At 40.8% G+C, this 12,585-nt stretch overlaps 1 protein-coding gene across 2 annotated transcripts; it reads left to right on the top strand.

Moving 5' to 3' along the window:
* Positions 1–2,059: 2,059 nt before the first annotated feature.
* Positions 2,060–6,034, top strand: sp7 (Sp7 transcription factor). Of its 2 annotated transcripts, none has more exons than XM_057337762.1 (2): positions 2,060–2,195; positions 3,804–6,034. In XM_057337762.1, the coding sequence occupies exons 1-2, from the start codon at positions 2,175–2,177 to the stop codon at positions 5,121–5,123; spliced, it is 1,341 nt and encodes a 446-aa protein (XP_057193745.1). In that variant the 5' UTR covers positions 2,060–2,174; the 3' UTR covers positions 5,124–6,034. The 2 variants fall into 2 exon arrangements, with proteins under 2 accessions (XP_057193745.1, XP_057193746.1); XM_057337763.1 differs by having other exon boundaries at positions 2,172–2,272.
* Positions 6,035–12,585: the final 6,551 nt, after the last annotated feature.

The following is a 12,585-nucleotide window of genomic DNA, read 5'->3' on the forward strand; positions in this document are numbered from 1 at the left end:
ATGCCCTTCAAAAACCGGGTGTGTTTACTGTTTCTGAAATGTGGCAAATGTGCACATCTCAAGAGTTTGTTTTGACAGGTTTTTGGTTGCAGTTTTTCTATTCTGCGTCAACAACAGCTGTTCACTTCCCAGAAAAATGTGAAACATGCATGTTGGTTATACTATTTAGAAAAGAAAAAATTCTCTCCTTTACTTCCTCCAGCTTTAATCCTCCTATAGTAGCATGGCCTTGTAAACTAACGCTACTGTTTAGCGTCTTGACAAAATGTTTATATGCTCTCCTACTTGTAAGTCGCTTTGGATGAAAGCGTCTGCCAAATGAATGAATGTAAATGTTAATTATTTTAATTTATTTCACCAACTTATAGCAGTATCATGTCACATTTTCTTCAGTATCGTGCAGATTTAACTTAGACCTTCTCCAAAAATGACCTGACATTGAAATCTGTGAGAAATCACAGCAGTGGTCTTCACCGGTGCTCCTGACAAACATGTGATGGGTGTCACATTAGAAATAATGCTGCCCCCTATGGCACCAATGTAATGAGCCGGATTGCAGAAATAAATGCGTGCATACATGTGTATATTGCGTTTTTGCATTCTCCCAGATAGGTGGACGCACAGGGTCAGTTGAAGAGCAGCCTGCTAAATATAGTCTGTGTGTTACTGTAAGAGCCAAACGCTCACAAACTACAAGCTTGCTCTGACCGTGCCTTGTAATTGAGGGAGAAAATAAAGAATGAAATTACATGTTTATTTTTGAAAACAATTTTAATCTTCTCTCCCCTCATTTTGGAAAAAAGCAACACCCACAAGGACACTCAAAACCAAGATGGGCTGTCGGAAGGCTTCCAAATGTTTATTCACTTGATGGATGTCTGAAAGCCAGAGCAAGACAGCTGGAAAGAAGTATGTAGCGTAAGGATCTGTGTGCTTGGGTAGTCTTGAAAAATTACAAACGAAAACACATTTATTTCAGTTTGGTTCTGTAAAACTGGTTGAAATCTGATGAGGCATATTTCGTTTTCTGAACATTATTTGTGTGTCTTTGGATTATATGACTACTCATCACCAAAGTCTAAGTTTGAAAACAGAATACGCAATTTCCACTTTTTAATTGTAAAAGAAAATGTCATTTCTTTGAAATCAGATTGTAAGAATTTGTTTTACAAATGTAAACATTTAAACGGAGAGTTTCTGCTCTGTTTAAACATAATCAAAGAGATTTGTTTGATTTTGATTGGATTAAACCAGCATCAAAAGCTGGCGTAGTCTTTACAATTATTGTACTGTGTAAGTAAATTTGATATCTCAGTCTACCGTCATTCTTTACTCTCAATTCTTTTGGAGTGAAATCAAATTGGCTAACGCTAAGCAAGCCTATATTACAATTACAATGAATAGCATTTTGCAATGTTTTGCCTGTAATGATATTCAAAGCTTTACTTTCATCTACTGATGAAATATAAAAGTCTTTCATTACCCTCTCAGGACCATCTATAACATGTTGGATCATTTTCTTTGCAACATTTGACAAATGTAAAGCAAAAGTATGGTCACTCTGAATCAGTTTTAGCCCAGCATTAAAGAACAACCTTTAATATAAAGTAACGGTGGAAAGTTCCTCTCTCTATTCCTGTCTATACATTACCATATGTACCATTTTTATGAACAGATAAAACAAGATACATTTATCTTTGCTCGGAGTCAGAGGAAGGTCAGAAATAAAGTTAAAAAAAAGTATCATTGAAAAATGTAAATATAAAACCAGGCAAAATGTACCAGAGCAAAAATGTAAATAGTAGCCTATCAAAAATTATTAATATTATTATTATATGAATATATAAAATCTTTTAAAAAAGGGTTTTCTTAATGTATCACCAACATAACTTTTCTATTTTACTTTGCAGGTCTTAAAAAGTTTACGTCAGCATTTGTGACAACTAACCCCGGTCTCTATAGATTTGCTATAATTTCATTGTGACACACATATGCTCTCTCTCTCTCTCTCTCTCTCTCTCTCTCTCTCTCTCTCTCTCCTGTCACTAGGGGGCGGGTCTCCGGATCGCTGATAGAAGAGTGACTGCGCTCGTGCGGACTTTATTTGACTCGCGCTCACGCGGACCGAGAGCTTCTTCCCGCTTACGGACTGAACTTGAGCTGCTTGCTCCGGGATGGCTGCGTCGATTCTGGAGGTATGAGAAACACGATCTGATCTGGGACCTGTGCATTTAATGCCTTATATCAAGTGTCTTTGAACGTCACAAATGAGGTTCGTAGGCGAAGCTGTGTATTGACGTTTAGTGCATTTCTCTCTTTATTTGATCAAAACTATTATTTTGGATACCATAGTAACTTAGTAAAATGTTGGGGTGAAGTTGAAAGTAACTAGTTGTCTGGTTAAGCAACCTTGGTTGGTGCACATTGATATTTATAAGTTTTGTTTGATAAATGTATTGGATTTGATCTTTTGAATCTGAAATGCAGAGTTTACTGCCTGCATCCCATATGAGAACCTTTATAAGTTCCACAAGAACTTTGTTCTTTGGAAAACTTTACTGGTGCTCAAAACAAATCACTGATTTAAAAAAACCTATAACACATCAATGAACTTATTATTGATCAATGGACGATATTGCGACTCAAGAGCAATTATTATATAGCGAAGGGTAAAGTAATGACCCAACAGGCCATCCTGCAATCCAGACAGGGAATTATGAAAATGTAGGAGATTTAAAACTCTTGTGGTGATGGTTTTGGATGCAGACATCAAGTTTAAGCTCTGTGCTGTAATGGGGAGCAATTAACCTGGAAACGGCAGCCAGAGTCGTGCCAAGATGAACCGCACACACTCAGCGGGAAATATCATCACACTCATTCACTTATCATCAGATCCCAATGGAAAATAGAGTCCACCGCTGCCATTCCATAAAAAAGCCTTGTCCTTAACTTTGAGTTGATCTTTTGTCTTTAATGTTTTATGTTAGGGCTTGAGATGGGAGACAGGGTCATTCCACGTTTTAATTTGACGTTTTTCACTCTTAAAAATAAAGGTGCCTAAAAGGTTCTTCGGAGCGATGCCATAGAAGAACCATTTTTTGTTCAACAAAGAACCATTCAGTCAAAGGTTCTTTAATGAACCATCTCTTTCTTACTTTTTTATCACCTGAAGAACCTACTTTCGCCACAAAGAACCTTTTTTGAAACAGAAAGGTTCTTCGGATGTTAAAGGTTCTTTATGGAACCAAAAGGTTCTTCTATGCCAAAGAATGGCATCAAAGAACCTTTTGAAGCACGTTTTTTTTAAGAGTGTTATTTAATTTTAAATGCTTCATTATTCACTATTCTTCTGATGTTGATCTTTTTGACTTCCTTTTATTGTGTTGACATGCACAGTTGACACGATGATTGACAACACAATTCAATGCAAATCTTGTTTTTAAACAATTGTTTATTCTTCCTAACAATATATCATTGTTAAAAAGGCTCTTGCCTGTTTTTCATCGCTGACTGGTCACCATAGAGACGTAAACGTGTTAAACAGGATCTCTTTGCGTGGAGACATTAATTACTGTGTTGTGGTGCATACTTTTGTCTAGTCTAAGAGCAAAAAAAATGACGATTGCTCAACCTCTTATATATGGTGGAGTGGCTGCTTACGTACCCCTTTAAAGAACTTGTTTTTATTTGTGCAACATACTTGCAAATTGAACTCAAACCTAGACACTCATTGTAGCAAGGGTCTACGGTTTGTCGCCGTCAGGTGATTCAGTCTGATGAATGTTCTTCTTCTTTTGTTTCAGGAGGAAACACGTTATGGATCGAGTCCGCTGGCTATGCTGACCGCCACCTGCAACAAGTTTGGGAGCACCAGTCCAGTCCGAGATTCCGCCACGCCCGGTAAACCAGGAAACGCATCACCAGTTAAGAAAACCTACAGCATGACTTCTGAACTTCAGACCCCCAAAAACGGACGAGGCGCTGAAGGCATAGCGGACACTTACAGCGGCTCTTTCAGTTCCACTGGTGGCTTGCTCACGCCGACCGGTAGCCCTCCACCTCATCCCGGAGCGTACACCACCGACTACAACCCTTTTTCCACCTTTCAGACCTCCACTGGCTCTCAGGACCCTTCACTCCTGGCGAGCAAAACCACAGCAGACTGCCTGACCAGTGTCAACACCTACCTGGATATGACACACCCCTATGGCTCATGGTACAAGGGCATCCATCCCGGTATCACGGCGGCACCTGCAAATGCCACTTCTTCATGGTGGGACGTCCACACTAATTCAACCTGGCTTAGCGCTGGCCAATCCCAACCCGACAGCCTCCAAGCCCCCCTGCAACCTTTGGCTCAACAAGCCTCCCTCAACACTCAGATGCCCAGCTACACCCCTGACTTCACTCCCCTGAATCCCGCCCCGTACACCTCGGTGGGCTTGAGTTCATCTTCACACCTGCTCCAATCCTCACAGCACATGCTCCAACAGGACATGTACAAGCCCAAGCCGGTGGCCGGTTCTGGAATCCTGGATAACTCCATGGGACTCAAACCGGCCCGAGGTTCTGGTGGATACACGGGCGGCTCCACCACAGGCAGATCTTCCTGCGACTGCCCGAACTGCCAGGAGCTGGAGAGGCTGGGGGCGTCCGCTGCATCCCTGCGGAAGAAGCCGGTGCACAGCTGCCACATTCCCGGCTGCGGAAAGGTCTACGGCAAGGCCTCCCACCTGAAGGCTCACCTGCGCTGGCACACGGGCGAGAGACCCTTCGTGTGCAACTGGCTGTTCTGCGGGAAGCGCTTCACTCGCTCGGACGAACTGGAGCGTCACGTGCGCACCCACACGAGGGAAAAGAAATTCACCTGTCTGCTTTGCAGTAAGCGCTTTACTCGGAGCGACCACCTGAGCAAACATCAGAAGACCCACACGGAGGCTAGCCTGCAGGGGAAGGGGGTGGAGGAGGACATGGAACCCCGAGGGCCGGAAGAATCGACAGACTCCAGCAAAGTTGCTCCTCCGGGGTCTGCAGGTGGCATGCAGGACCCCACGGCCGGTGGAGAGGAGAAAACCGGCGCAGGGAATGGTGTGGATGGCAGCAGCGGACTGCTGGAGATATAACATTGAAATGACTCTACAATTGGAGCTACTGTTACGTTGGTGCTAAGCTACGTAGACCTGTGCAAAACACTCTTTTGTATTGTTTGTTTTTTAGGAGCAAGTTAAGTGGTTCCCAAAGAACAATGTACCATGAAAAGAAACTTACTGTGGACCAAAAGGTTAAAACGGCAGGTTTTTGGGAGATTAACTCTTGAAGAATCAGACGTTTAGCAGAAACTGTCTGTCTGGAGTGCCCCACATTTTGGGAATTGTTTTTAATCACTTTGATTCTTTTTCATATTTAAAATTTGCCAAGATTTGTCGTAGTCCTCTTAGTCCACGGTTTTATAAGCCCAACAACCTGGAGACTGTTTATGCTTCCTTGCTTTTAGTGCAGCATCTGACATTTGGGCTTCCAACTGATGCACATGTTGTCTTTTTTATTTAATTAAAATGTACGTCTTTTATTTTTATTCAGTGTCTTCCATGTGTGTTTCAACACTTCTTTTGATAACTTATAGGATAGAATTGATCACAACCTTATGACAATCTTCAGTTTTGACTGCAAAGAAGCATTCATCATACTCTCTGTTTCATTGTTGATTCAGTGTTTTACGTTGGTTTATTTAATTTCCTATTTACATGAAACTAATTTATGTTTTAAATTATGAGCAGTTTGGAGACAATGTTGTGTCCAGTGGTTTCGCTGAACGGAAGTACACGGTGAAGCGAGTCGATTATGAATATATTAAGTCTTCTCATTCATGTCATGATTTATTTATTTTTATTTGGACAGATGGATTTAAAGTTCTTTTTCTTATTTGATTTTTAATGTATGATCCTTGATGCTGAATTTCACTTTTCACTCCTGTGTAAAACAACTTTTTGGTTGTGTAAAGTTCGAATGACGATGGAAAACAAATTTCTTTTAAATAAACCCATTATGGACAAAAGTTTAATTGAAAACCATATAACTGAGTTCAGACACATTACAGCAATGACAGTTCGGTTGGGTGTCATTTGTGGAATTTATATATTTAAAAAAAAAATTAATGCATGTGTTTTTCATATATTAAAGAAACATTTTTGAAACCATAAATAACAAAATCCATGCTGCAGACACAAACGCACAAAGAAAGTGTTGAAATATTCACAAAAAAAAATGTAAGATATCTCCACGTTCTGTAAGTTTTTCACTACCGTGTCACACCAGCATATTGAATCCAGAAACCCTCTGGGATGCAATAAATCAGAAATGTATGAATGCTGAGAAAATGTCGACCACAAAGTGCGAGTAAAGCCAGTTTTCTCCAACAATGAAGTGTCGTGGCTTTGAAATGTTTGGCTCGCGACTAAAGGTTTGCTAACGGAAAGAAAATAACGTAATATATTCTCTATACCACCCTAATATTCCTTTCCCTCCTACTTTTAGCTGTCTTTTATCTTTGCTCCAGGTTTGCTGTTATCTTATGCTTCAACAAGTGCTTTAATTAGTTTTTGCAGGACAGACAAAGCCGAGGCCTCAGTCGACACAAAGAGTCTGTCTGTGAGGACCAATTACCCCCGCCAGCCCCACGACTGGACAATTACCCCCACAATAATCCTGCATGAACAACAGTAGACAGGACACGAGATGAGATGAGAGAAGAACACCGTCACTGGACTGTTTACTTAATTTTGGCTTGCATGTGACTCTGAACTTACCATGAGTTTTAGAAAGTTTCATCATTCTTCTTAAGGGCATCGTTTACAGCACCTTTGTTTTGATATTTTATTACTGTCATTTTATATTCTCCACAAATATCTGCATTTAATTCAGCTTGAATCACAGATTCAATAGTATCTTCAAACAAAATCAAAACTCTGTAGATAACTTCAGTGTTAGGTCTTGTTTTTGGTTTATAGGCGTAAAAAATATTTTTTCGCTCAGGCCTGAATATGAGATACCCAAACGTAAAGGGTTGGAGTCCTTACAAACATGATCTCGATCTCTTTTAAACAAAGAAACTTCGTCTTCTCAAGTCAACATTTATCTAAGAAAATGTGTACGCTGTAAAAAGAAATGATGTGAAAAATATGCTATCAAAATAAGGAATTTAAGCAACATTTTAATTCTTTAATTTCTTTCATTTGAGCCAAATTAATTCTACTTGAAAATTTAAAGTGGTTTAAAATATGACTCTAAATTAAAAAAACAATTAGATGACATATTGTATTTTGTTTGGCCTTTTTGTCTTGCGTATTTTATCCATTGATATCGATGACTCCTATCACAATCTCTCTGTTTATCATTATTTGCTCTCATATCTTTTCTATTGGATCTTTTTACCTTTAATTTTAAAATATTTCATTCGCACACACTGCAAATACAAATCTAATTATTGGATTCTTTATTTTCATCATTATTTTACTTTTTTATGCTGTAAAGAACCAATGAACTCTTGTCTACCGGAACTAGAACATGATCATATCAGGAGGGTTCAGCACATGTAAATGAATTGATGCTGAAATAAAAAGCTGTGAATTCCGGAAGCACCGCACACACACAGCCGTCGTGTTGATTTGATCAAACGCACGCATCACTCTTCATATAGCGCGTGCTCTCTTCTCATACCATTGCTCTTTTTATGCGGGTGTATGGTTCTAATTTACTGGCTCTAATGAGCTGAAGTTGAGGTCAGTTGGCATAAAGCATCCCGGGGCGGCTCTGTCATGAGGCCCTGACATGTTTACGGTGGTCTGAAGTGGGCTAGCGGTCGCGTCCGCAGCTTTAAAGACACGGGCGGAGGATTGGGTGGGGTGTGCGTCGGTGGGTGGGGGCGGGCGGTTTATACGGGGGGTACAGGAGGGTCCGTGGCTTCTGACTTGGGCCTCTCTATTATTTTTGAACTTTTATACTCCCCTGTGGTGGCGGTAACCTTGTTTTATTTTTACATCTTTATGTTGGAGGAGGAAGAAAAAGGGAAGACGAGAATCTGCCTCGAGCGAGGCCATTAAAAGATAAATATACTCAGAGGCATGAGAAACTTTTTGGAGAGAAAAAAGGAGAAAGAGGACAGCACGACAAACTCTTGTCAGAGATGGTCAGGCGTTGAACGCATACCAAATTTGAAAGAAAAGTAGAGTTTGGTTGCGCAAAACACATGAGAGCAACAGCGATTAAACAGAATGTGTTTGGCATGCATTCGTAACACAAAGATTACGAAGAATAAACAAAGATTTCACAAAGTTTACCATCCGTCTAATTGTCTCGTCCCAGATTAAAGTGGTAACAAAGGCCCTTACACTAATCTCCGAATACTGTCTTTCAGCCCCGCAGCTCGCCCTCAGGGGAAGGAGAGGCAGATTTCCACAGGAAAGAGCGCAGGTGTCCGCAGGTGAGCGCTTCATTGTTTTAGGGCTCTTAAGGGGCGTGTGTATTTGTTGACGGGCGGATGGCGATGCCCGGGGCTCTGCTCCATCCAACAATGGTGGCGAAGCAAATGATGAAGGAAAAACTAGTGACCTAAAACAAGACCGAGGGGTCGAGAGGGGTCAGATGGAAAACTGATTACAAAAAGGAAAGAGAGTATTTAGTTTGGCACAACAAATGAAGATTGATCATCATTAGCTCATTTAAATGAACTGCATTGGCGGAGGGCGGCTGAATACAAGCACTTATCTGACTCTTTCATGGGCGTCTTTATGAGCTCCAGTCTGTAACTGAGCTCGCTGCTAGCCTCAAATGTATCAAACGCACCACTAAATGGACCAATTCTGTTTATAGGAACTGCGGGCAGGCTGTGGCAGAGTCCATGCCCCTGTAAAAAGATAATATGTTCCCTATTAAATGTCCCCCGGATGACAAATTGCTTCCAGAAAAAAAGAAATGGACGTTAAGGAAATGAGCTGTGACACTTCAAAATAGACACCCACTCGGTGTAATTCCTTAAAATCATAATTCTGTTATACTTTACGCGAGGTGAAGAATTTCATTTCCGCTACAAGTTTTAAAACTCGTCTATGCTTCCTCTTTGTTATTCCCTTCGGCACAAAGCGTTTTTTAATGAACAATTTCGTTCCATTTTGCTCTTAAGCACTCGTGAACGTGTTGCTAGCCATAAACAAAATTAGTCAAGTTCGTTTTATAAGTATACTTAAGTAAGAGCTAGTATACTTGTAAGTGTACTTTTTCAATGCGCCTTGGGCCCACTGGCCTACTTTTTAGTTTATTAAAGTGTACTTTTAAGTACACTTCAATAGTAAACTTGGAGTACACAACTACTATGTCACACGGCATACAACTACGAAAAGTAGACTGACAGTATACTTTCTCGTTTCAAAGAAGTATACTTATAGCATACTTGAGTAAACTTATTTTTGCTATGGTTCAGAAGAGCAAAGTTCTGATGAAGTTTGATTTTATTGTCGTGGACTATACAGGCATGATACTAATAAACCATTTTTATCTTAGCATTTGATTTAATCACAAATTATTAAAGGATGAGACAACATCAGAACTACACAGCCAGCTGTTGTTGCTAAATCCCTCATGAAGCCTACATTGCAAAGCATTATGAGAAGACTTTTGAAAACTGCATAAATGTTGAGAGAAATTAAAATGTGATAAGAAAAGAGCTTTAAGGAGAACCTCAGAGCGGGAGAGAGAGGAGGATGTTAAAAGTGAGTGATTTGGGTTGGCAGGGTTCTGGTGGAGGAGTGTGGTGGTTCTGAAGTCCTCCAGAAAGAGGCGCCAGCGTGTCCGGCAGGGGCCCTGACCATGAGCCGCTTCCACCCCCCCGGAGTCACAGCCACAACACCCCCCCAGCTCACCCGCTGGCACGCCGAGGGCTGTTGCCACCACATGCTTCTTTAATATCCAGCAGAGATTGAAATATCTTTGTGGGTTAGCACACCAACACAAACGTTCAGCATCATGCACGCTGACACATGCGCACACCACTTGGCATCGCGAATGCACAAGCACGCCGACTTCACATGCATTTACACACGTGCTCGCCACTAAAAAATAAATATATAAAAATCGTTCGGTCCTCTCATTCATTGCCAAGAGCGGTTAGATGGACATTTTAACATGACGTTACAGTGGGAGGATGAAAAATGCTTAAAGCTGCACAAACCAGTTTGGCTTCTAATGGCAAGCGCGAAATGCTTGACCTGGTAGCTCCCGCGTAACGCCGCGCGGTCGGAAGCCTCGTGTTTATTTGAGTCTCGGCGACTTGACGCAAACCTTTCAAGCAAAAACACGCCGTGCTCAGGAGGACAGTGATGGAGAAGTCTTCTTTCAGTCTTTTGTTAAACAATCCAAGCAGGGCAGAAATATAAACACACGGGCACAGATCTGAAGGACTGATATTGTCTCCTGTATTTTCCCAAAGGAAAGAAAAATCGCAGATGGGATTACTGAATGGAAAGACGTTTGGTAAACTCAAGTCATCTCATGTGTCTCCTTTAGAGCTTCAGTAGAGATCTCAACAACGTCGGGCTGACCCCAAAGTCTGGAGTCTCCCGAGCTTTGTCCGAACGCGTGTCAAGACTGCATGCATGCTGGCGTGTTTTTGAGGGACGTGCCGAAATTAACACACGGACTTCTGTGAGCCCATAATGGTGCTGCTGATCATTACGGACGAGATTTCCCTTAAACGGCCTGGGTTTGGACTCCACTCCATCTCCAGAGCCACCAACCGCTGCTGCCGCCAAAAATAACACGGCAGCGCCACTGCAGTCCGCAGCGCGGCGCGCCGCAAGAGCCGGGATCAAAACACACACAAGAAAAGGAAACACAGCACATTGGAGGGAAGGAAAAAATTGTTCATATAACTTTACTCGACGTCTTATAAGATACACAGAATCTGCTGATGATTTTGGCTCCTGGTAAAGCCACAAAATTGAATCTGCAGACGGGGGCCAAGGCTGCAGAGAGCGCGCGCGCGCGTGCGTGTGTGCGTCTCAATGGAGATCTGATGAAATAAATCGCCTGCAGTGGCGGTTCAGAGTAAAATCATTCAGCAATGGCAATTACATTCCTAATTCAGACGGCAGGGAACAGATCATCATGGGCGCAGATTAAAGCTTGGGTTTTAGATGAATGTCTTTTGTGTGACGAAATATTGATAGTCGAATGCATTTTCTGCTTGATACAAGCATGTTTATGGTGACACACAACATGGCGTGTAATGTTGACCTTGGGAATTGCAATACAAGAATGATTGTTCGGATGAAAACCTGCTGAAAATGGTCTAAATTCTTTTTAATGATTAAAATAGGAATTGTATCGGTAACTATAATGGTCTCTGTCTTCTCAAACTTCAGAGGGGTAAAGAACATACAAACATCTCAGAGGCACCCACATTTTAAAAGAATAGAAACAAGTAAATAAACCAGGTGGATGGGAACCAATAACGACCATTATATCCTGGAATAAGGCCCAAAACATATTACACATTGGAATTTCGTTGTAATAGTAAATACCTGATTGTTCATAATGGTAATTGAATTTTCAACGGGGTATTTTCTCTGTTATCGATTTTTTTACTCCTAAAAAAATCCACATTGTAATGGGATTGAGTAATAGCTAACGATAAAAAACAAACGTCTGCTAAATGACTGAATGTAATCTCGTGATGAAACAATGCTGCCCCACTGAGGACATATGAGGAATGTGCACGGGGAAAAAACAATAGAGAAAATGATAGACAACAACTTATCTAGTTAAGACCTTGGTGTAGTGAAAAGTAACTCGTCGTAATAATTTAATTAAGTTAAAAAAACGTTTAAATCTACTTTTTACATTACCTTAAACAGAGACTGGTGCATCTGTGGGCAAAACGACGTTTAGGCGTTATGATTGGTCATTGCGTTGCTATGCGGTTGCTGAGGCGCTCTGTGTGGTTTGTGGCCCGTTGCTGTGCAGCTGATGATGGGCTAATTTTTACAAATTTACATGGAACGAAAAACACTAAATGACGCTTAATGATTTTTTTACACTTCTGACAGAAACAGTAAAGTTGACTGCGCAAACGTCGTTAAGTTATTGACATTAACTAAGTTGAATTCTAAAGCCAGATAGTATTACGTGATCTTTATCTTGAATATTTGTCCACAAACGTTAGTAATGCACACCAATACGTCTCCACTAGGTGGCGCCATAAACATGCAGTACGTACGTTCATGCTCATTAGAGAAAGTGACAAAGACCTATTTTGAGGAAATAGTGTAAATATGTAAATATCAGTATTTACAATATTTCTAAGTAAATAAAATCATTTAATATTAGCCCTCTTTTAAGCCGTTATATAATATGCTGTGGTTTTACATAATAAAGGTGAAGTAGATTCAAGTAAAGGGGACACAAAAGAAAAAAGAGATTAAACAATGGAAGTAAATAAAATAAAATATAAAAAGAACATGATTAGGGTTGTGACTCCTAGGAAACGGTCGACAACATTTTCCGTCCAGTAAGTATGCTGGCCTACATCCACAC

This window comes from Triplophysa rosa, linkage group LG7, assembly GCF_024868665.1.
Source record: "Triplophysa rosa linkage group LG7, Trosa_1v2, whole genome shotgun sequence".
In the NCBI taxonomy this organism is placed as follows: domain Eukaryota; kingdom Metazoa; phylum Chordata; class Actinopteri; order Cypriniformes; family Nemacheilidae; genus Triplophysa; species Triplophysa rosa.

Coding starts and splice junctions, on each gene's coding strand:
- sp7 (XM_057337762.1), top strand. CDS start 2,175: ATGGCTGCGTCGATTCTGGAG. Junction 2,196..3,803: donor TGGCTGCGTCGATTCTGGAG/GTATGAGAAACA, acceptor CTTTTGTTTCAG/GAGGAAACACGTTATGGATC.